Genomic DNA, 22990 nt, shown 5'->3' with positions numbered 1-22990 from the left:
AGATGCCAGCCAATCTCACTCATTTATCACCCAGAACCCTGCAAAGTTTTCCCTTCAAGTATTTATTCAATTCCCTTTTTGAAAGTTATTACTGAATCTACTCCCACCGCCCTTTCAGGCAGTGCGTTCCCGATCACAACAACTCTGCAATAAAAAATCTCCTCATCCTTCTGGTTTTTTTGCCAATTACCTTAAATCTGTGACCTCTGATTACTGGCCCTTCTGTTACTGGAACAGTTCCTCCCCATTTACTCTATCAAATTCCTTCATGATTTCGAACACTTCTATCAAATCTCCCCTTAACCTTCTCTGCTCTAAGGAGAACAACGCCTTCTCTAGTCTCCGTATAACTGAATTCCCTCAATGCTGGTACCAGTCTAGCAAATCTTCTCCACACCCTCTCCAAGGCCTCAACATCCTTCCTAAAGTCTGGTGCCCAGAATTTGCCACTCCAGCTGAGACCTAACCAATGATTTATAAAGGTTTAGCATTATTTCCTTGCTTTTATACACGATTTATAAAACCAAAGATTCCATCTGCTTTTGTTTAAAACAGCTTTCTCAACTTATCCTGCCACCTTCAAACATTTGTGTACCTGCTGTGAGGTTTCTAAATCTCTGGCATTCAATTGACAACAGGACCGATTCTTTTAAAACAATTTGGAATAGTTTATTAAACACACATGCACATCTGTCAGCAGTCGTCAGCTGTCCTACGGATCGACTTAGTTACAACAGGTACAATGATGTTACAATAATTTATAAAAAGGTGTACTTCTTCCCTCTGGCAATGCACAAGCTCATGGCTTTCGTCCTTGCTTCTGCTGTGGAGAGATTCCTGCTTTGCCATGTGCTAAGGAAGAGAGAGCGAGCAATCTTTTTGCTTTGAGTTTTTATATCCCTCAAGTCCATTGTTTCTCAGAAAGCCTCAGGATTGGGTCTTGGTTCCAGGGGTATTCAACATTCAATAAGGATAGACAGAAAGGAAAAGGAGGTGGGGTAGCGTTGCTGGTTCCTGATTGGCTTTTCATACATGTGTCTGTCTGAAGGGCCGGTGCCAATCCTTGATTAGGTTAATGGCTTTCCAATTAACACCTTTTCCAGTTTGGTGAGTTTCAAAGCCATGCTTCCTTTGTTCCTTGGGCTCCACCCAGCCAGAAAACACATGGGCTTGGGGAAGTTATCCATTTTGTCTCTTTATGCAATATGATATAATTGGCATTACGGAGACATGGCTCCAGGATGACCAAGGCTGGGAACTCAACATCCAGGGGTATTCAACATTCAGAAAGGATAGACAGAAAGGAAAAGGAGATGGGGTAGCGTTGCTGGTTAAAGAGGAAATTAACGCAATAGTAAAGAGGGTCATTAGCTTGGATGATGTGGAATCTGTATGGGTAGAGCTGCGGAATACCAAAGGGCAGAAAACGCTAGTGGGTGTTGTGTATAGACCACCACAACAGTAGTAGTGAGGTTGGGGACAGCATCAAACAAGAAATTAGGGATGCGTGCAATAAAGGTACAGCAGTTATCATGGGCGACTTTAATCTACATATAGATTAGGCTAACCAAACTGGTAGCAATGCAGTGGAGGAGGATTTCCTGGAGTGTATTAGGGATGGTTTTCTAGACCAATATGTCAAGGAACCAACTAGAGGGCTGGCCATCCTAGACTGGGTGATGTGTAATGAAAAAGGACTAATTAGCAATCTTGTTGTGTGAGAGGCCCCTTGGGGAAGAGTGACCATAATGTGGTAGAATTCCTTATTAAGATGGAGAGTGACACAGTTAATTCAGAGACTAGGGTCCTGAACTTAAGGAAAGGTAACTTCGATTGTATGAGACGTGAATTAGCTAGAATAGACTGGCGAATGATACTTAAAGGGTTGATCGTGGATAGGCAATGGCTAACATTTAAATATCACATGGATGAACTTCAACAATTGTACATCCCTGTCTGGAGTAAAAATAAAACGGGGAAGGTGGCTCAACCGTGGCTAACAAGGGAAATTAGGGATAGTGTTAAATCCAAGGAAGAGGCATTTAAATTGGCCAGAAAAAGCAGCAAACCTGAGGACTGGGAGAAATTTAGAATTCAGTGGAGGAGGACAAAGGGTTTAATTAGGAGGGGGAAAAATAGAGTATGAAAGGAAGCTTGCAGGGAACATAAAAACTGACTGCAAAAGCTTCTACAGATAGGTGAAGAGAAAAAGATTAGTGAAGACAAATGTAGGTCCCTTGCAGTCAGAATCAGGTGAATTTATAATGGGGAACAAAGAAATGGCAGACCAGTTGAACAAATACTTTGGTTCTGTCTTCACGAAGGAAGACACAAATAACCTTCCGGAAATACTAGGGGACCGAGGTCTAGTGAGAAGGAGGAACTGAAGGAATTCCTTATAAATCAGGAAATTGTGTTAGGGAAATTGATTGGATTGAAGGCCGATAAATCCCCAGGGCCTGATAGTCTGCATCCCAGAGTGCTTAAGGAAGTGGCCCTGAAATAGTGGATGCATTGGTGATCATTTTCCAGCAGTCTATTGACTCTGGATAAGTTCTGATGGACTGGAGGGTAGCTAATGTAACACCACTTTTTAAGAAAGGAGGGAGAGAGAAAACGGGGAATTATAGACCGGTTAGCCTGACATCAGTGGTGGGGAAAATGTTGGAATCAATTAGTAAAGATGAAATAGCAGCGCATTTGGAAAGCAGTGACAGGATCGGTCCAAGTCAGCATGGATTTATGAAAGGGAAATCATGCTTGACAAATCTTCTAGAATTTTTTGAGGATGTAACTTGTAGAGTGGACAAGGGAGAACCAGTGGATGTGTATTTGGACTTTCAAAAGGCTTTTGACAAGGTCCCACACACTAGATTGGTGTGCTAAATTAAAGCACATGATATTGGGGGTAATTTATTGACGTGGATAGAGAATTGGTTGGCAGACAGAAAGCAGAGAGTCGGGATAAACGGCTCCTTTTCAGAATGGCAGGCAGTGACTAGTGGGGTGCCGCAGGGCTCAGTGCTGGGACCCCAGCTCTTTACAATATACATCAATGATCATAGAAATGTTTAAAATTCTGACGGGTTTAGACAGGTTAGATGCAGGAAGAATGTTGGGGAAGTCCAGAACCAGGGGTCACAGTCTAAGGATAAGGAGTAAGGCATTTAGGACCGAGATGAGGAGAAACTTCTTCACCCAGTGAGTTGTTAACCTGTGGAATTCTTTACCGCAGAGAGTTATTGATGCCAGTTCGTTGGATATATTCAAAAGGGAGTTAGATATGGCCCTTACGGTTAAAGGGATCAAGGAGTATGGAGAGAAAGCAGGAAAGGGGTACTGAGGTAATGATCAGCCATGATCTTATTGAATGGTGGTGCAGGCTCGAAGGGTCGAATGGTCGACTCCTGCACCTATTTTCTATGTTTCAAAACTGCAGCTTTTCCATATAATCTACACACTCAGCATTTATTTATATATCACAGAATCAATTTTATCATTACTAAACACTTTTATTCTTACATTGCGCCCCCAGATCTCTCTGTTCACTAAGCTGATTCCAGAGATGAGGGGGTTACCTTATAATGATAGATTGAGTAGACTGGGTCTTTACTCGTTGGAGTTCAGAGGATGAGGGGTGATCTTATAGAAATATTTAAAATAATGAAAGGGATAGACAAGATAGAGGCAGAGAGGTTGTTTCCACTGGTCGGGAAGACTAGAACTAGGGGGCACAGCCTCAAAATACGGGGGAGCCAATTTAAAACCGAGTTGAGAAGGAATTTCTTCTCCCAGAGGGTTGTGAATCTGTGGAATTCTCTGCCCAAGGAAGCAGTTCAGGCTAGCTCATTGAATGTATTCAAATCACAGAGAGATAGATTTTTAACCAATAAGGGAATTAAGGGTTACGGGGAGCGGGCGGGTAAGTGGAGCTGAGTCCTCGGCCAGATCAGCCATGATCTTGTTGAATGGCGGAGCAGGCTCGAGGGGCTAGATAGCCTACTCCTGTTCCTAATTCTTATGTTCTTATGTTCCTGCGACCAATGTAATTTTTGACCCTGAGCTGAACTTCTAATTATCACTGACCATATTTCTGTCTCCTTCCTATTGTCCGCCATCTTCCCCACTGCCGATTGAAACTGTCATTCATGCCGTGTCGGCTCCAGGCTTGACCTGTCCAGTGCCTTCCCAGCTGCTTCCTACACAACCTCTAAATCACCCATGTCCTACCCTGCACTAAATCCTGCTCATGTATCAGCCTTGTCCTCCTCACCTCCCAATTGCTTCATGTCCCACAGCGACTGATCTCAAAATTTCCATCCTCGTGCAAGTCCTTCAAGGCTTTGCCCAAAAAATCTCTGAAATCTCCTCCAGTCCTACATTGGAGCCCTAAACTTCTAGTCTTCATACATCTCCCGACACCCCTTCCCTAATTCCACCATCAACAGCACAGCCTTCAGCCAACACACCTCTAAACTCTCTACTTCTCTGAGACTCCTCAGCCATCTCCCCCTTTCTCCTTGGCCTCATGTTCACTCACTGCCCTATCTCTTGGTCACTGTCTGTTCACCCCATCCCCCCCCTACCCCTACCCCCACCCCGCCACATGCACACACCTTCCCTCCCATAAACCCCCATGTGATGTTTTGCTGTGTTACATCTGCAATATAGATTGTTCTTTTAGCTGTTTCATGACTGTAGTTGGCTGAAGTTATACTTGTCTAAATGGCTTCCAGCTATATCTGAATATTAATTTTCTGTCTCAAGGTGGTGAGAAGGTGATCGATGTGATCGATGTGGCTCGGCAAGCTGATTGTAAGATGAAACTGCAGGAGTTTGTAGAATATTACACTGCCCTCCATCGAACCAAAGTATTAAATGTCATTAGCTTGGAATTTTCTGATACAAAGTAAGTTGCTTATACTGGATATTTGGACATGTGGCTGCACAGTGTTAGCATGTGCAGTGTAATGTACCTTTACAAGTTTGAGCATGTGGCTGTTGTATGTGCCAACAGCTATAGACATGAATAGAAACACCAAAACTACATTTTTGTAACACCTTCCACATTCTTGGGCCATCACAAAGCAGTTCACTTCCAATGAAAGTACAGACACTTTTTCTTCAGCAAACTACACGACTAATCTGCAGCCAGCAAGATCCCACAACCAGTGGTGAGATCAATGAACATTATAAGAAAAAGAGAAATCATGGTGGCAACCCCCGCGACGTCGCTCCCCCCCCCCCCCCGCGACGTCGCTCCCCCCCCCGCGACGTCGCTCCTCCCCCCCCCCCGCGACGTCGCTCCCCCCCCCCGCGACGTCGCTCCCCCCCCCCCCCACAGCCTGACCCTTTTGGCCCTGACCGGTTCCCTGCCCGGAGCTCAGTGTGATTGACTGGCTTGGCTTCCAGGCGCTTCTTATCCCGCCTCCGTAAAATCCGGAAGTGGGTGGATTGGGGTTAAGGTTCAGATTTTTTAAATATTGACCCCACCCCCACCTGCTTCTAACCCATCCATTTTTGTATGTTAAAACTCCCCCCTTTATCTTTTTATCAGCGCTGGTTTTTATTGGGGGCAGGGGGAGAACAAGATGAAGAACTGGTTTTCTTTCCCTACAGCTTTGTCTGGTTCATATAAGAGCTATAAAGGCTCTATTAATGTAGTGTGAGGCACCTATCTCTGAATTCACATTGTGATGGTGCCTGAGGGAGTAGGAGTACCCTGAGTGACAGCTGTCGGGAATGAGTCCCAGTGCTGCAACCCTCTCCCCTGCTCGGGTCCTTTTCAATCTTTATTTTATCCGTTATTTGTACATGGGATATTTTGTGAATGGAAAGCACCTTGTTGTTGGATTGTCATCCTGCAGGGTGAGGCACCATTCATGGTGGGTGCTCTGTGCTGATAGCTCGCTGTCTGCACCCTGTATTAAGCGAGTGTTTTAATCTGGTTTGTACACAGGATGTCCGACTTGGTGCACGTTCCCGATATTGTGCGGAAGCTTTCGTGGGTGGAGAATTACTGGCCAGACGATTCCTTCTTTCCTAAACCCTGCGTTCAGAAATACTGCCTGATGGGAATGGAGGACAGTTATACCGACTTCCACATTGACTTTGGGGGCACCTCTGTGTGGTACCATGTACTGTGGGTAAGAGGCTTACTGGCTCCAGTATCAAGCTTGGCCCATTGTTAAAAGAAAGCAAGAGCTCCCCGTGCCTCCCCCTCCTCCTCCCTCTCCCCCAGTTCCCCCAGACACTCTTTGGAATCCAGTGATCAGTCTCTTCAGGGGAGGGCAGTGGAGTGGAGGGAAAGCGAGTAGTACCTTCAGGGAAGCGGGGAGAGTCAGCACCTTCAGGGGAGGGGGGAGAGTCAGCACCTTCAGGGAAGCGGGGAGAGTCAGCACCTTCAGGGGAGGGGGGAGAGTCAGCACCTTCAGGGGAGGGGGGGAGAGAGTCAGCACCTTCAGGGGTGGGGGGGAGAGAGTCAGCACCTTCAGGGGAGGGGGGGGAGAGAGTCAGCACCTTCAGGGGAGGGGGGGAAGAGAGTCAGCACCTTCAGGGGAGGGGGGGAGAGAGTCAGCACCTTCAGGGGAGGGGGGGGGTCAGCACCTTCAGGGGAGGGGGGAAGAGAGTCAGCACCTTCAGGGGAGGGGGGAGAGAGTCAGCACCTTCAGGGGAGGGGGGAGAGTCAGCACCTTCAGGGGAGGGGGGAGAGTCAGCACCTTCAGGGGAGGGGGGGGGGAGTCAGCACCTTCAGGGGAGGGGGTAGAGTCAGCACCTTCAGGGGAGGGGGGGGGAGTCAGCACCTTCAGGGGAGGGGGGAGAGTCAGCACCTTCAGGGGAGGGGGGGTGGAGTCAGCACCTTCAGGGGAGGGGGTAGAGTCAGCACCTTCAGGGGAGGGGGGGGGGAGTCAGCACCTTCAGGGGAGGGGAGAAGAGAGTCAGCACCTTCAGGGGAGGGGGGGGGGAGTCAGCACCTTCAGGGGAGGGGGAGAGTCAGCACCTTCAGGGGAGGGGTGGGGAGTCAGCACCTTCAGGGGAGGGGGGGAGAGAGTCAGCACCTTCAGGGGAGGGGGGGGTCAGCACCTTCAGGGGAGGGGGGAAGAGAGTCAGCACCTTCAGGGGAGGGGGGAGAGAGTCAGCACCTTCAGGGGAGGGGGGAGAGTCAGCACCTTCAGGGGAGGGGGGAGAGTCAGCACCTTCAGGGGAGGGGGGGGGGGAGTCAGCACCTTCAGGGGAGGGGGTAGAGTCAGCACCTTCAGGGGAGGGGGGGGGAGTCAGCACCTTCAGGGGAGGGGGGAGAGTCAGCACCTTCAGGGGAGGGGGGGTGGAGTCAGCACCTTCAGGGGAGGGGGTAGAGTCAGCACCTTCAGGGGAGGGGGGGGGGAGTCAGCACCTTCAGGGGAGGGGAGAAGAGAGTCAGCACCTTCAGGGGAGGGGGGGGGGAGTCAGCACCTTCAGGGGAGGGGGAGAGTCAGCACCTTCAGGGGAGGGGTGGGGAGTCAGCACCTTCAGGGGAGGGGGAGAGTCAGCACCTTCAGGGGAGGGGGAGAGTCAGCACCTTCAGGGGAGGGGGGAAGAGAGTCAGCACCTTCAGGGGAGGGGGGAGAGTCAGCACCTTCAGGGGAGGGGGGAGAGTCAGCACCTTCAGGGGAGGGGGGAGAGTCAGCACCTTCAGGGGAGGGGGGGTGGAGTCAGCACCTTCAGGGGAGGGGGTAGAGTCAGCACCTTCAGGGGAGGGGGGGGGGAGTCAGCACCTTCAGGGGAGGGGAGAAGAGAGTCAGCACCTTCAGGGGAGGGGGGGGGAGTCAGCACCTTCAGGGGAGGGGGAGAGTCAGCACCTTCAGGGGAGGGGTGGGGAGTCAGCACCTTCAGGGGAGGGGGAGAGTCAGCACCTTCAGGGGAGGGGGAGAGTCAGCACCTTCAGGGGAGGGGAGAGAGTCAGCACCTTCAGGGGAGGGGGAGAGTCAGCACCTTCAGGGGAGGGGAGAGAGTCAGCATCTTCAGGGGAGGGGGGAGAGTCAGCACCTTCAGGGGAGGGGGAGAGTCAGCACCTTCAGGGGAGGGGTGGGGAGTCAGCACCTTCAGGGGAGGGGGAGAGTCAGCACCTTCAGGGGAGGGGAGAGAGTCAGCACCTTCAGGGGAGGGGGGAGAGTCAGCACCTTCAGGGGAGGGGGAGAGTCAGCACCTTCAGGGGAGGGGTGGGGAGTCAGCACCTTCAGGGGAGGGGGAGAGTCAGCACCTTCAGGGGAGGGGGAGAGTCAGCACCTTCAGGGGAGGGGAGAGAGTCAGCACCTTCAGGGGAGGGGGAGAGTCAGCACCTTCAGGGGAGGGGGGAAGAGAGTCAGCACCTTCAGGGGAGGGGGAGAGTCAGCACCTTCAGGGGAGGGGGAGAGTCAGCACCTTCAGGGGAGGGGGGAAGAGAGTCAGCACCTTCAGGGGAGGGGGGAGAGAGTCAGCACCTTCGGGGAGGGGGAGAGTCAGCACCTTCAGGGGAGGGGGGGAGAGAGTCAGCACCTTCAGGGGAGGGGGGAAGAGAGTCAGCACCTTCAGGGGAGGGGGAAAGCCAGTCAGCATCTGAGCACAGTTGGACAATATAATGTGCCCCTGCTCGATATCTGAGAAATTATCCTGATTCAGACTGATAATTCCTCTCCATTTTGTAGAATCTTATAGCACAGAAGACTCAGGTGGATGAAGGGCCAGGAACGGTACCATCGTGGTAACGTCACTGAACCCAGAGGCCTAGACGAATGATCCAGACACATGAGTTCAAATCCCACCTGGGGAATTTAAATTCAGTTAATTAAATAAATCTGGAGTAAAAAGCTAGCATCAGTAATGGTGACCATGAAACTTCCGGATTGTTGTAAAAACCCATCTGGCCTATATGTGACTCCAGATCCAAGGCACTGTGGGTCTTAACTGACTCTTAACTGCCGCCTGAAAAGGCCTAGCAAGCCATTCAGTTGTATACAACCGCTACGAAAAACAATAAGAAGAATAAAACTAGACAGACCACCCGGTATTGACCTCGGCAGCAGTTGCGGACACGACAACGGCACACCCAGTCCAGCTGACCCTGTAAAGTCCCCCTCACCAACATCTGGGGATTGTATAAAAATTGGGAGAGCTGTCCCACAGACTAGTCAAGCAACAGCCTGACATAGTCATACTCACCGAATCATAGCTTTCAGCCAATGTCCCAGACTCCTCCATCACCATCCCTGGGTATGTCCTACCGGCAGGACAGACTCACCAGGGGTGGCGGCACAGTGGTATACAGTCGGGAGGGAGTGGCCCTGGGAGTGCTCAACATTGACCCTGGACACCATGAAGTCTTGTGGCTTCAGGTCAAGCAAGGAAACCTCCTGCTGATTACCACCTACCGCCCTCCCTCAGCTGATGAATCAGTATCCTCCATGTTGGACACCACTTGGAAGAAGCTGAGAGAGTAGCAAGGGCACAGAATGTACTCTGGGTGGGGTCTTCAATGCCTATCATCAAGTCTGGCTCGGTAGCACCATTTACTGACCGAGCTGGCCGAGGCCTGAAGGACTGGGCCTGCAGCAGGTGATGAACAAACCAACACGAGGGAAAAACCTACTTGACCTCGTCCTCTCCAACCTACCGGTCACAGGTGCATCTGTCCATGATAGCATTGGTAACAGCGACCATTGCACAGTCATTGTGGAAACAAAGACCTGTCTTCACACTGAGGACACCATCCATCGTGTTGTGTGGCACTACCACCGTGCTAAATGGGATAGATTCAGAACAGATCTATCAGCTCAAAACTGGGCATCCATGAGGCGCTGTGGGCCATCAGCAGCAGCAGAATTGTATTCCAATCTGTAACCTCATAGCCCGACATATCACTCACTCTAACATTACCATCAAGCCAGCAGACCAACCCTGGTTTAATGAAGAGTGTTAAAAGAGCCTCCTCCAGCCCCAGGAGCAGCACCAGGTGTACCTAAAAATGAGGAATCTGCAGCACAGGACTACATGCATGCTAACCAATGGAGCAGCATGCGATAGACAGGGCTAAGCAATCCCACAACTAATGGATCAGATTAAAGCTCTAGTCCTGCCACATCCAGTTGTGAATGGTGGTGGACCAGGAGGAGGAGGCTCCATGAATATTCCATCCTCAATGATGGTGGAGCCCACAACATAAGAGCAAAAGACATGGCAGAAAACCATCTTCAGCCAGAAGTGCCGAGTGAATGATCCATATCGGCCTCTTCCTGAGGTTCCCACCATCACAGAAGCCAGTCTTCAGCCAAATCGGTTCAATCCACGTGATATCAGGAAACGGCTGAGCGCACTGGATACAACAAAGGCTATGGGCCCCGACAACATCCCGGCTGTTGTGCTGAAGACTTGTGCTCCAGAACTAGCCGCACCTCTAGCCAAGCTGTTCCAGTACAGGTACAACACTGGCATCTACCCGACAATGTGAAAAACTGCCCAGGTATATCGTGTCCACAAACAGCAGGACAAATCCAATCCGGCCAATTACCATCCCATCAGTCTACTCTCAATCACCAGCAAAGTGATGGAAGGTGTCGTCAGCAGAGCTATCAAGTGGCACTTACTCCCCAATAACCTCACCAAGACCCAAGTAGGCAGCGGACATGGGCGCGATCTGAGCGGGAGCAGAGCGATAAAAGGAGCATGGAGTGCAAGCTGAGGTGGGAGCAAGTCAAAAGGCACAATTCGAAAGTGATGGCACGAGGGAGGGAGCTGATTGGTGAGTAACTGGTGAGTGTTTTTTTTTAAGTTTTAAGTTTATTTCTGCTAAATTAGTTCTTCGTCTATTAAATAGAAGCATGGCAAGGCATCTCAGTCCTGTGGAGTGCACATCCCGTGCCATGTGGGAAGTCCTGGACGCTTCTCGTGGCCTGGACAACCACATGTGCAGGAAGTGTCACCAGCTACGGCAGCTTGAGTCACTGCGGTGCATCCGCGAGGCTGAGAACTTTATGGACAGCACGTTTCTAGAGGTGACCACCCCACTGCTTGAGTGTGTAGGCAGAGAGGGAATGGGTGGCCAGACAGAAGAGCAGGACCAGGCAGGTAGTGCAGGAGTCCCCGGAGTGCAGCCAGATCCAAGTCCACGGCACCACGGGTGGCTCAGCTGCACAGTGTGGGGAGGGGTGGCAGCGGCGGGGTGGGGGGGGGGGGGGGGGGGGAAAGAAGAGTGGAAGAGCAATAGTGATACTGGATTCGATAGTTAGGGGAGGAGACAGGCGTTTCTGCGGCCACAAACATGACTCCAGGATGGTATGTTGCCTCCCTGGTGCCAGGGTCAAGGAGGTCACCGAGCGGCTGGAGGGCACTCTGGGCGAAAGAGGGTGAACAGCTAAAGGTCGTGGTCCATATCGATACCAATGAAAGAGAATTTAGGGAGCTCGGTGAGAGATTAAAAAGCAGGACCTCAAAGGTATTGATCTCCGGATTACTCCCAGTGCCACGAGCTAGTGACTACAGAAATAGGAGGATAGAGCAGATGAATGCATGGCTGGAGAGATGGTGCAGGTGGGAGGGCTTTAGATTGCTGAGGCATTGGGACTGCTTCTGGGGGGATGGGACCTGTACAAGCCGGACGGGTGACACCTCAACAGAGCCGGGATCAATAAACTCGCGGGGTTGATGATTTGCTAGTGCTGTTGGGGAGGGTTTAAACTAGTTTGGCAGGGGGATGGGAACCTGAGAATAGATTCAGAAGAGAGAGAAGCAGATTCAGAAGAAATTGGAAAGCAAAAAAGTAGAAAGTGAATTTGGAAGACGGAGGAAACTAGGGCTAGAAAATTTACAACAAGGGAGTTTGGCAGTGCTAAATGGTATATACTTCAATGCAAGGAGCCGAGGGAATAAAGCAGATGAGCTGCGAGCACAGATAGATATTTGGAAGTACGATATTGTAGCTATAACTGAGACATGGCTGAAAGAAGGGCAGGTATGGCAGCTCAACATTCCTGGTTACAGGGTTTTCAGACGGGACAGAGTGGGGGGTAAAAAAGCAGGGGTGGTCGCAATATTGATTAAAGAAACAATTACATCTGTGAGGAGGGATTATGTGTTAGAGGAATCATCAAACGAGGCCATATGGGTTGAATTAAAGAACAAAAAAAGGGCGATCTCACTGCTGGGAGTATACTATAGACCCCCAAACAGTCAGCGGGAGATAGAAGAACAAATATGTAGACAAATTTCTGAGAAGTGCAAAAACTATAGTGCAGTAATAGTAGGGGATTTCAACTACCCTAATATTGACTGGGATAAAATTAGTGTGAATGGTATAGAATGCGGAATTCCTAATATGTATGCAAGAGAACTTTTTTAGCCAGTATGTAACAAGCCCAACAAGTTTCTGGCTTAGTTTTTGGGAATGAAATTGTGCAGGTGGAAGGAGTATCAGTAGGAGAGCATTTTAGTACTCGTGATCATAATTCAGTTAGATTTAGGGGAGTTATGGAAAAGGACAAAGATAGACCAGGAATAAAAGTTCTCAATTGGGGAAAAGCTGAGATGGGATTTGGCCAAAGTGGACTGTAAACGGCTACTTGAAGGTCAGAGCAAGTATGTTTCCTTAAACAAAAAGGGTGGGACTAACAAATCGAGAGCCCCCTGGATGCCAATCGACATACAATATAGAATGTGGGAAGGGAGGACCTTGAGACAATCACTATCACTAGTGGGATGGGGCGGACAATAATCAAGGGAATAATGGAAGCATGTGAAAAAGGAACGGCAGTAATCATGGGGGATTTTAACCTACATATCGATTGGTCAAATCAAATCGCACTGGGTAGCCTTGAGGAGGAATTCATAGAATATATACGGGATTGTTTCTTAGAACAGTATGTTACAGAACCTACAAGGGAGCAAGCTATCTTAGATCTGGTCCTGTGTAATGAGACAGGAATAATAAATGATCTCCTAGTAAAAGATCCTCTCGGAATGAGTGATCACAGTATGGTTGAATTTGTAATACAGATTGAGGGTGAGGAAGTAGTGTCTCAAACAAGCGTACTATGCTTAAACAAAGGGGACTACAGTGGGATGAGGGCAGAGTTCGCTAAAGTAGACTGGGAACACAGACTAAACCGTGGCACAATTGAGGAACAGTGGAGGACTTTTAAGGAGCTCTTTCATAGTGCTCAACAAAAATATATTCCAGTGAAAAAGAAGGGCGGTAAGAGAAGGGCTAACCAGCCGTGGATAACCAAGGAAATAAAGGAGAGTATCAAATTAAAAACCAATGCATATAAGGTGGCCAAGGTTAGTGGGAAACTAGAAGATTGGGAAAATTTTAAACGACAGCAAAGAATGACTAAGAAAGCAATAAAGAAAGGAAAGATAGATTACGAAAGTAAATTTGCGCAAAACATAAAAACAGATAGTAAAAGCTTTTACCGATATATAAAACGGAAAAGAGTGACTAAAGTAAATGTTGGTCCCTTAGAAGATGAGAAGGGGGATTTAATAATGGGAAATATGGAAATGGCTGAGACCTTAAACAATTATTTTGCATCGGTCTTCACAGTGGAAGACACAAAAACCATGCCAAAAATTGCTGGTCACGGGAATGTGGGAAGGGAGGACCTTGAGACAATCACTATCACTAGGGGGGTAGTGCTGGACAGGCTAATGGATCTCAAGGTAGACAAGTCCCCTGGTCCTGATGAAATGCATCCCAGGGTATTAAAAGAGATGGCGGAAGTTATAGCAGATGCATTCGTTATAATCTACCAAAATTCTCTGGACTCTGGGGAGGTACCATTGGATTGGAAAGCAGCTAATGTAACGCCTCTGTTTAAAAAAGGGGGCAGTCAAAAGGCAGGTAACTATAAGCCGGTTAGTTTAACATCTGCAGTGGGGAAAATGCTTGAAGCTATCATTAAGGAAGAAACAGCGGGACATCGAGATAGGAATAGTGCAATCAAGCAGACACAACATGGATTCACGAAGGGGAAATCATGTTTAACGAATTGACTGGAATTCTTTGAGGATATAACGAGCATGGTGGATAGAGGTGTACCGATGGATGTGGTGTATTTAGATTTCCAAAAGGCATTCGATAAGGTGCCACACAAAAGTTTATTGCAGAAGATAAAGGTATGTGGAGTCAGAGGAAATGTATTAGCATGGATAGAGAATTGGCTGGCTAACAGAAGGCAGAGTCAGGATAAATGGGTCATTTTCGGGTTTGAAATCAGTGGTTAGTGGGGTGCCACAGGGATCGGTGCTGGGACCACAACTGTTTACAATATACATAGATGACCTGGAAGAGGGGACAGAGTATAGTGTAACAAAATTTGCAGATGACGCAAAGATTAGTGGGAAAGCGGGTTGTGTAGAGGACACATAGATGCTGCAAGGAGATTTAGATAGGTTAAACAAATGAGCTAAGGTTTGGCAGATGGAATACAATGTCGGAAAATGTGAGGTCATCCACCTTGGAACAAAAAACAGTAAAAGGGAATATTATTTGAATGGGGAGAAATTACAACATGCTGCGGTGCAGAGGGACCTGGGGGTCCTTGTGCATTAAACTCTTTTGGAGTCCTTGTGCATGAATCCCCCAAAAAGTTAGTTTGCAGGTGCAGCAGGTAATCAGGAAGGCGAATGGAATGTTGGCCTTCATTGCGAGAAGTATGGAGCACAAAAGCAGGGAGGTCCTGCTGCAACTGTACAGGGTATTTGTGAGGCCGCACCTGGAGTACTGCGTGCAGTTTTGGTCACCTTACTTAAGGAAGAATATACTAGCTTTGGAGGGGGTACAGAGACGATTTACGAGGCTGATTCCGGAGATGAGAGGGTTACCTTATGATGATAGATTGAGTAGACTGGGTCTTTACTGGTTGGAGTTCAGAAGGATGAGGGGTGATCTTATAGAAACATTTAAAATAATGAAAGGGATAGACAAGATAGAGGCAGTGAGGTTGTTTCCACTGGTCGGGGAGACTAGAACTAGGGGGCACAGCCTCAAAATACGGGGGTTGCCAATTTAAAACCGAGTTAAGAAGGAATTTCTTCTCCCATAGGGTTGTGAATCTGTGTGAATCTGTGGAATTCTCTGCCCAGGGAAGCAGTTGAGGCTAGCTCATTGAATGTATTCAAATCACAGACAGATAGATTTTTAACCAATAAGGAAATTAAGGGTTATGGGGAGCGGGCGGGTAAGTGGAGCTGAGTCCACGGCCAGATCAGCCATGCTCTTGTTGAGTGGCGGAGCAGGCTCGAGGGGCTAGATGGCCTACTCCCGTTCCTAATTCTTATGTTCTTATGTATGTTCTTATGTCACAGATACCGAGGGGATCAATACTGCAGAAACTCTTGGAGTCTAGAAAGTGCAGGGTTGCAATTAAAAAGGAAATTAGGAAAGCAAAGAGACGGCATAAAAATATTTTGGCAAGTAAAATCAAGGAAATCCCAAAGATGTTTCATTAATACATTAAGAGCAAGAGGATAACTAAACAAATACTAATGCCTATTAGAGACCATGAAGGTAATCTGTGTGTCAAGGCAGAAGACGTGGGCATAGAAAAAAGAAACATGGAAAATAGGTGCAGGAGAAGGCCATTCGGCCCTTCAAGCCTGCACCACCATTCAATAAAATTATGGCTGATCTTTCACCTCAGTACCCCTTTCCTGCTTTCTCTCCATACCCCTTGATCCCTTTAGCCGTAAGGGCCATATCTAACTCACTCTTGAATATATCCAATGAACTGGCCTCAACAACTATCTGCGGTAGAGAATTCCACAGGTTCACAATTCTCTGAGTGAAGAAGTTTCTCCTCATCTCGGTCCTAAATGGCTTACCCCTTATCCTTAGACTGTGTCCCTTGGTTCTGGACTTCCCCAGCATCGGGAACATTCATCCTGCATCTAACCTGTCCAGTCCCGTCAGAATTTTATATGTTTCTATGAGATCCCCTCTCATCCTTCTAAACTCCAGTGAATACAGGTCCAGTCGATCCAGTTTCTCCTCATATGTCAATCCTGCCATCCCGGGAATCAGTCTGGTGAACCTTTGCTGCACTCCCTCAATAGCAAGAACGTCCTTCCTCAGATTAGGAGACCCAAAACTGAACACAATATTACAGGTGAGGTCTCACCAAGACCCTGTACAACTGCAGTAAGACCTCCCTGCTCCTATATTCAAAACCCCAAGCTATGAAGGCCAACATACCATTTGACACCTTCACCGCCTGCTGTATCTACATGCCAACTTTCAATGACTGATGTACCATGACGCCCAGCTCACGTTGCACCTCCCCTTTTCCTAATCTGCCGCCATTCAGATAATATTCTGCCTTCGTGTTTTTGCCACCAAAGTGGATAACTTCACCTTTATCCACATTATACTGCATCTGCCATGCATTTGCCCACTCACCTAACCTGTCCAAGTCACCCTGCAGCTTCTTAGCGTCCTCCTCACAGCTCACACCACCACCCAGCTTAGTGTTATCTGCAAACTTGGAGATATTACACTCAATTCCTTCATCAAAATCATTGATGTGTATTGTAAATAGCTGAGATCCCAGCACTGAGCCCTGTGGCACCTTACTAGTCACTGCCTGCCATTCTGAAAAGGACCTGTTTATCCCGACTCTCTGCTTCCTGTCTGCCAACCAGTTCGCTATCCACATCAGTACATTACCCCCAATACCATGTGCTTTAATTTTGTACACCAATCTCTTGTGTGACACCTTGTCAAAGGCCTTTTGAAAGTTCAAATACACCACATCCACTGGTTCTCCATTGTCTACTCTACTAGTTACATCCTCAAAAAATTTATCAAGCATGATTTCCCTTTCATAAATCCATGCCGACTTGGACCGATCCTGCTTTCCAAATGCGCTGCTATTTCATCTTTAATAATTGATTCCAACATTTTCCCCACTACTGATGTCAGGCTAACCGTTCTATAATTACCCGTTTTCTCGCCCTTCTTTTTTAAAAAGTGGTGTTACATTAGCTACCCTCCAGTCCACAGGAACTGATCCAGAGTCAATAGACTGTTGGAAAATGATCACCAATGCATCCACTATTTCTACGGCCACTTCCTTAAGTACTCAGGGATGCAGATTATCGGGCCCCAGGGATTTATCGGCCTTCAATCCCATCAATTTCCCTAACACAATTTCCGGCCTAATAAGGATTTCCTTCAGTTCCTCCTTCTCACTCGACCCTCGGTCCCCTAGTATTTCCGGAAGGTTATTTGTGTCTTCCTTCGTGAAGAAAGAAACAAAGTATTTGTTTAATTGGCCTGCCATTTCTTTGTTTCCCATTATAAATTCACCTGATTCTGACTGCAATGGACTGCATGGTTCTTAATGAATATTTTGCAATCAGGAGGAGGAGAGAGGTACAGCAGTTATCATGGGTGACTTTAATTTACATATAGATTGGGCTAACCAAACTGGTAGCAATGTGGTGGAGTCGGATTTTCTGGAGTGTATTGGGGATGGTTTTCTTGACCAATATGTCGAGAAACCAATTGGAGAGCTGGCCATCCTAGACTGGGTGATGTGTAATGAGAAAGGACTAATTAGCAATCTTGTTGTGCGAGGCCCCTTGGGGAAGAGTGACCAGAACATGGTAGAATTCTTTATTAAGATGGAGAGTGACACAGTTAAATCAGAAACTAGGGTCCTGAACTTAAGGAAAGCTAACTTCGACGGCATGAGGCATGAATTGGCTAGAATAGACTGGCGAGTGATACTTAAAGGGTTGACGGTGGATAGGCAATGGCAAACATTTATAGATCACATGGATGAACTTCAACAATTGTACATCCCTGTCTGGAGTAAAAATAAAACAGGGAAGGTGGCTCAACCATGGCTAACAAGGGAAATTAAGGATAGTGTTAGATCCAAGGAAGAGGCATATAAATTGGCCAGAAAAAGCAGCAAACCAGAGGACTGGGATAATTTAGAATTCAGCAGAGGAGGACAAAGGGTTTAATTAGGAGGGGGGAAATAGAGTACGAGAGGAAGCTTGCTGGGAACATAAAAACTGACTGCAAAAGCTTCTATAGATATGTGAACAGAAAAAGAGTAGTGAAGACAAACGCAGGTCCCTTGCAGTCAGAATCAGGATCGGTCCAAGTCAGCATGGATTTATAAAAGGGAAATCATGCTTGACAAATCTTCTGGAATTTTTTGAGGATGTAACTAGTCGAGTGGACAATGGAGAACCAGTGGATGTGGTGTATTTGGACTTTCAAAAGGCCTTTGACAAGGTCCCACATAAGAGATTGGTGTACAAAATCAAAGTACATAGTATTGAGGGTAATGTACTAGCGTGGATAGAGAATTGGTTGGCTGACGGGAAGCAGAGAGTTGGGATAAACGGGTCCTTTTCGGAATGGGAGGCAGTGACTAGTGGAGTGCCGCAGGGCTCAGTGCTGGGACCTCAGCTCTTTACAATATACATTAACGATTTAGATGAAGGAATTGAGTGTAATATCTCCAAGTTTGCAGATGACACTAAACTGGGTGGCGGTGTGAGCTGTGAGGAGGACACTATGAGGCTGCAGGGTGACTTGGACAGGTTAGGTGAGTGGGCAAATGCATGGCAGATGCAGTAAAATGTGGATAAATGTGAGGGTATCCATTTTGGGGGCAAAAACACGAAGGCAGAATATTATCTGAATGGCGGCAGATTAGGAAAAGGGAAGGTGCAACGGGACCTGGGTGTCATGGTTCATCAGTCATTGAAAGTTGGCATGCAGGTACAGCAGGCGGTGAAGAAGGCAAATGGCATGTTGGCCTTCATAGCTCGGGGATTTGAGTATAGGAGCAGGGAGCTCTTACTGCAGTTGTACAGGACCTTGGTGAGGCCTCACCGGGATATTGTGTTCAGTTTTAGTCTCCTAATCTGAGGAAGGATGTTCTTGCTATTGAGGGAGTGCAGCGAAGGTTCACCAGACTGATTCCAGGGATGGCTGGACTGACATATGAGGAGAAACTGGATCAATGAGGACTTTATACACTGGAGTTTAGAAGGATGAGAGGGGATCTCATAGAAACGTATAAGATTCTGACGGAACGGGACAGGTTAGATGCGGGAAGAATGTTCCCGATGTTGGGGAAGTCCAGAACCAGTGAATACGGTCTTAGGATAAGGAGTAGGCCATTTAGGACTGAGATGAGGAAAAACTTCTTCACTCAGAGAGTTGTTAACCTGTGGAATTCCCTGCCGCAGAGAGTTGTTGATGCCAGTTCATTGGATGTATTCAAGAGGGAGTTAGATATGGCCCTTACGGCTTAAGGGATCAAGGGGTATGGAGAGAAAGCGGGAAAGGGGTACTGAGGGAATGATCAGCCATGATCTTATTGAATGGTGGTGCAGGCTCGAAGAGCCAAATGGCCTACTCCTGCACCTATTTTCTATGTTTCTATGAAATATTAGATGAAATAAACATAGTGAGTGAGGAAGTATTAAGGGTCTTAGCAGCTTTCAAAAAGGATGAAATGTATCCCAGGCTGATAAGAGAAGCCAAAGAGGAAATAGCAGAGGCTCTAACCATTTTCCAATCCTCTCTGGCTACAGGTGTGGTGCTGGAGGACTGCTAACGGTGTACCTCTATTTAAAAAGGAAGAAAGGGACAGAAAGAGTAATTAAAGGCCAGTCAGCCGAAGCTCGGTGGTGGGAACATTATTGGAAAAAATTCTGAGGGACAGCATAAATCTTCATTTGGAAAGACACGGATTAATCAAGGACAGTCAGCACGGATTTGTTGAGGGAAGGTCGTGTCTGACTAACTTAATTAAATTTTTTAAGGAGGCAACAAGGAGGGCCGATGAGGGTAGTGTGTTTGATGTAGTACAACATGGATTTTAGTAAAGCTTTTGATAAGGTCCCACATGGCAGATTGATCACAAAAGTAAAAGCCCATGGGATCCAGGGCAAAGTAACGAGTTGGATCCAAAATTGGCTCATAGGTAGGAAGCAAAGGGTAATGATTGATGGATATTTTTGTGACTGGAAGGATGTTTCCAGTGGGGTTCCGCAGGGCTCAGTACTAGGTCCCTTGCTTTTTGTGGTATATATCAACGATTTAGATTTGAATATAGGGAGTATGATGAAGAAGTTTACAGACAACACTAAAGTAGGCTCTGTGGTTGATAATGAAGAGGAAAGTCATGGGCTGCAGGAGGTTATCAATCTATTGGTCAGGTGGGCAGAACAGTGGCAAATGAAATTTAATTGAGAAGTGTGAGGTGATGCACTTTGGGAGGGCTAATAAGGAAAGGGTATACACATTAAGCGGTAGGCCACTTAATAGTGGAGATGAACAAAGGGACCTTGGAGTGCTTGTCCACAGATCACTGAAAGTAGCAGGTCAGGTGGATAGGATGGTTAAGAAATCATACGGAATGCTTGCCTTTATTGGCCGGGGCATAGAATACAAGAGCAGGGAGATTATTCTTAAATTGTGTAATACTTTGGTTAGGCCATAGCTGGAGTACTGCGTGCAGTTCTGGTTGCCGTATTATAGGAAGGACGTGGTTGCAGAGAAGATTTATGAGGATGTTGCCTGGAATGGAGAATCTTAGTTATGAGGACAGATTGGATAGGCTGGGTTTGTTCTCATTGGAACAGAGGAGGTTGAGAGGAGACCTCATTGAGGCGTACAAAATATTGAGGGGCCTGGACATAATGGATAGTAAGGGCCGAATTTCCATTGGTGGAGGGGGCTATTACAAGGGGGCATAGTTTTAAGGTGGTTGGTGGAAGGCTTAGAGGGGATTTGAGGGGGGGCTTCTTTACGCAGAGGGTTGTGGAGATCGGGAACTCGCTGCCTGGATGAGTGGTGGATGCAGAAACCCTCACCACTTTTAAGAGATTGTTGGATGGGCACTTAAAGTGCAGTAACCTGCAAGGTTATAGACCTCGAGCTGGTAATTGGGATTAGACTGGATAACCTTTTGTTGGATGGAGCAGATATAATGGTAAGTGCTGCAGGGAATCGAATACGGCCAGGGTGATGATCTGGACTAGTTTCGATCGCCTGGATGGGTCGGAGAGGAATTTTCCCAGATTTTTTTTTCTCCCTGGGTTTTTATCTGGTTTTTGCCTCTCCCAGGAGATCACATGGGGTGGGGTGGAGTGTAGAATGTTTCAGTATAAGGGGTGTCGCAATTGTGTGAGGCGGACTGGTTGGACTGGGTGCTCTTTGCCTTTCCGTCATTGTTCATAGGTTTATATGTAACTTTTAGGGCTGCTGACCAAGGGCCATGCGGCTCTATGTCAGCCGGTGCGGACACGATGGGCTGAAATCGCCTCCTTCTGCGCTGTAAATTTCTATGTTTCTATGGGCCCAAGTTTCCACACGCGCCTAGAACGGCGCAGTCCCGACCTGGACGCCCATTTTTCGCGCCACAAAGTGCGCCTAAAAAAATCCTCCGTATTCTCCACCTCCCTGCAGGTCCTCTGGCCCTCGGCGCAGCCAGCACGAGCTGTGGGGGGGCGGAGCCAGGTCCCTGCGCTGAAAACAGTGCCGGGACCTCTGCACATGCGCGCTACAGTGGGCACGCAAGTGCAGTAGCTCCAGGCGCCGAACTGTGTGGGAGGGGCCCGAAGCACGCAGCCCCTAGCCCTGGCCGAATGGCCTCACTGGGGCTGCGTGAATAAGGCTCCTCCCACGGCCAGCTCCTGCTTCCCCCCCCGACCAGGCCCGACACCTGCTCCACCCCCCTCCCCCCCCCCACCCCCTACCTCTGGACCAGACCGACACCCGCTCCCCGCCCCCCCCTGCCTCTGGACCAGACCCGACACCCGCTCTCTGCCCCCCCTGCCTCCGGACCAGACCCGACACCCGCTCCGCCCCCCCCCTCCCCCAATTGGACCCGACCCGACCCGAGCTCCTATTCCCGCTCCGCCCCCCCCCCCCCCCGACTGGACCCGGCCCGACCCGCGCTCCTGTTCCCGCTCCCCGACTGGACCCGACCCGACCTGTGCTCCTGTTCCCGCTCCCTGCCCCCCCGACTGGACCCAACCCGACCCGCGCTCCTGTTCCCGCTCCCCGACTGGACCCGACCCGACACGCGCTCCTGTTCCTGCTCCCCGACTGGACCCGACCCGACCTGTGCTCCTGTTCCCGCTCCCCGACTGGACCCGACCCGACCTGTGCTCCTGTTCCTGCTCCCCGCCTCCCCGACTGGACCCAACCCGACCCGCGCTCCTGTTCCCGCTCCCCGACTGGACCCGACCCGACCTGTGCTCCTGTTCCCGCTCCCCGACTGGACCCGACCCGACCTGTGCTCCTGTTCCTGCTCCCCGCCTCCCCGACTGGACCCAACCCGACCCGCGCTCCTGTTCCCGCTCCCCGACTGGACCCGACCCGACCTGTGCTCCTGTTCCCGCTCCCCGCCCCCCCGACTGGACCCGACCCGATCCGCGCCCCCCCCCCCCCCCACTGGACCCGAACCGGCCCCCCCCCCCCACTGAACCCGACCCGACTCCCGCTCCCGGACTGGATCCGACCTGACCTCCCTCCCCCCCTCTCTCTCCCTCCCCCCCCCCTCTCTCTCCCTCCCCCCCCCTCTCTCTCCCTCCCCCCCCCTCTCTCTCCCTCCCCCCCCCTCTCTTCCTCCCCCCCCCCTCTCTCTCCTCCCCCCCCTCTCTCTCCCTCTCCCCCCCCTCTCTCTCCCTCCCCCCCCTCTCTCTCCCTCCCCCCCCTCTCTCTCCCTCCCCCCCCCTCTCTCTCCCTCCCCCCCCTCTCTCTCCCTCCCCCCCCTCTCTCTCCCTCCCCCCCTCTCTCTCCCTCCCCCCCCCTCTCTCTCCCTCCCCCCCCCTCTCTCTCCCTCCCCCCCCCTCTCTCTCCCTCCCCCCCCCCCTCTCTCTCCCTCCCCCCCCCTCTCTCTCCCTCCCCCCCTCTCTCTCCCTCCCCCCCCCTCTCTCTCCCTCCCCCCCCCCTCTCTCTCCCTCCCCCCCCTCTCTCTCCCTCCCCCCCCCTCTCTCTCCCTCC

The 22990-nt window shown here is 49.4% G+C and overlaps 1 protein-coding gene across 3 annotated transcripts in view; it reads left to right on the top strand.

The window, feature by feature from the left end:
• The window catches only part of LOC139280923 (lysine-specific demethylase 7B-like), a 458954-nt gene that overhangs the window by 44871 nt on the left and 391093 nt on the right, over positions 1-22990 (top strand). For all 3 annotated transcript variants that reach the window (XM_070900731.1, XM_070900732.1, XM_070900733.1), the window contains 2 exons: positions 4768-4909; positions 5960-6146. In XM_070900731.1, coding sequence (XP_070756832.1) covers positions 4768-4909; positions 5960-6146 — 329 coding nt within the window. The remainder of the gene's footprint in view (positions 1-4767; positions 4910-5959; positions 6147-22990) is intronic.

Source organism: Pristiophorus japonicus, chromosome 15 (assembly GCF_044704955.1).
Source record: "Pristiophorus japonicus isolate sPriJap1 chromosome 15, sPriJap1.hap1, whole genome shotgun sequence".
NCBI lineage: Eukaryota > Metazoa > Chordata > Chondrichthyes > Pristiophoridae > Pristiophorus > Pristiophorus japonicus.
Note: the sequence above shows the minus strand (reverse complement) of the source record. Positions and strands in the feature narration are given on the sequence as shown.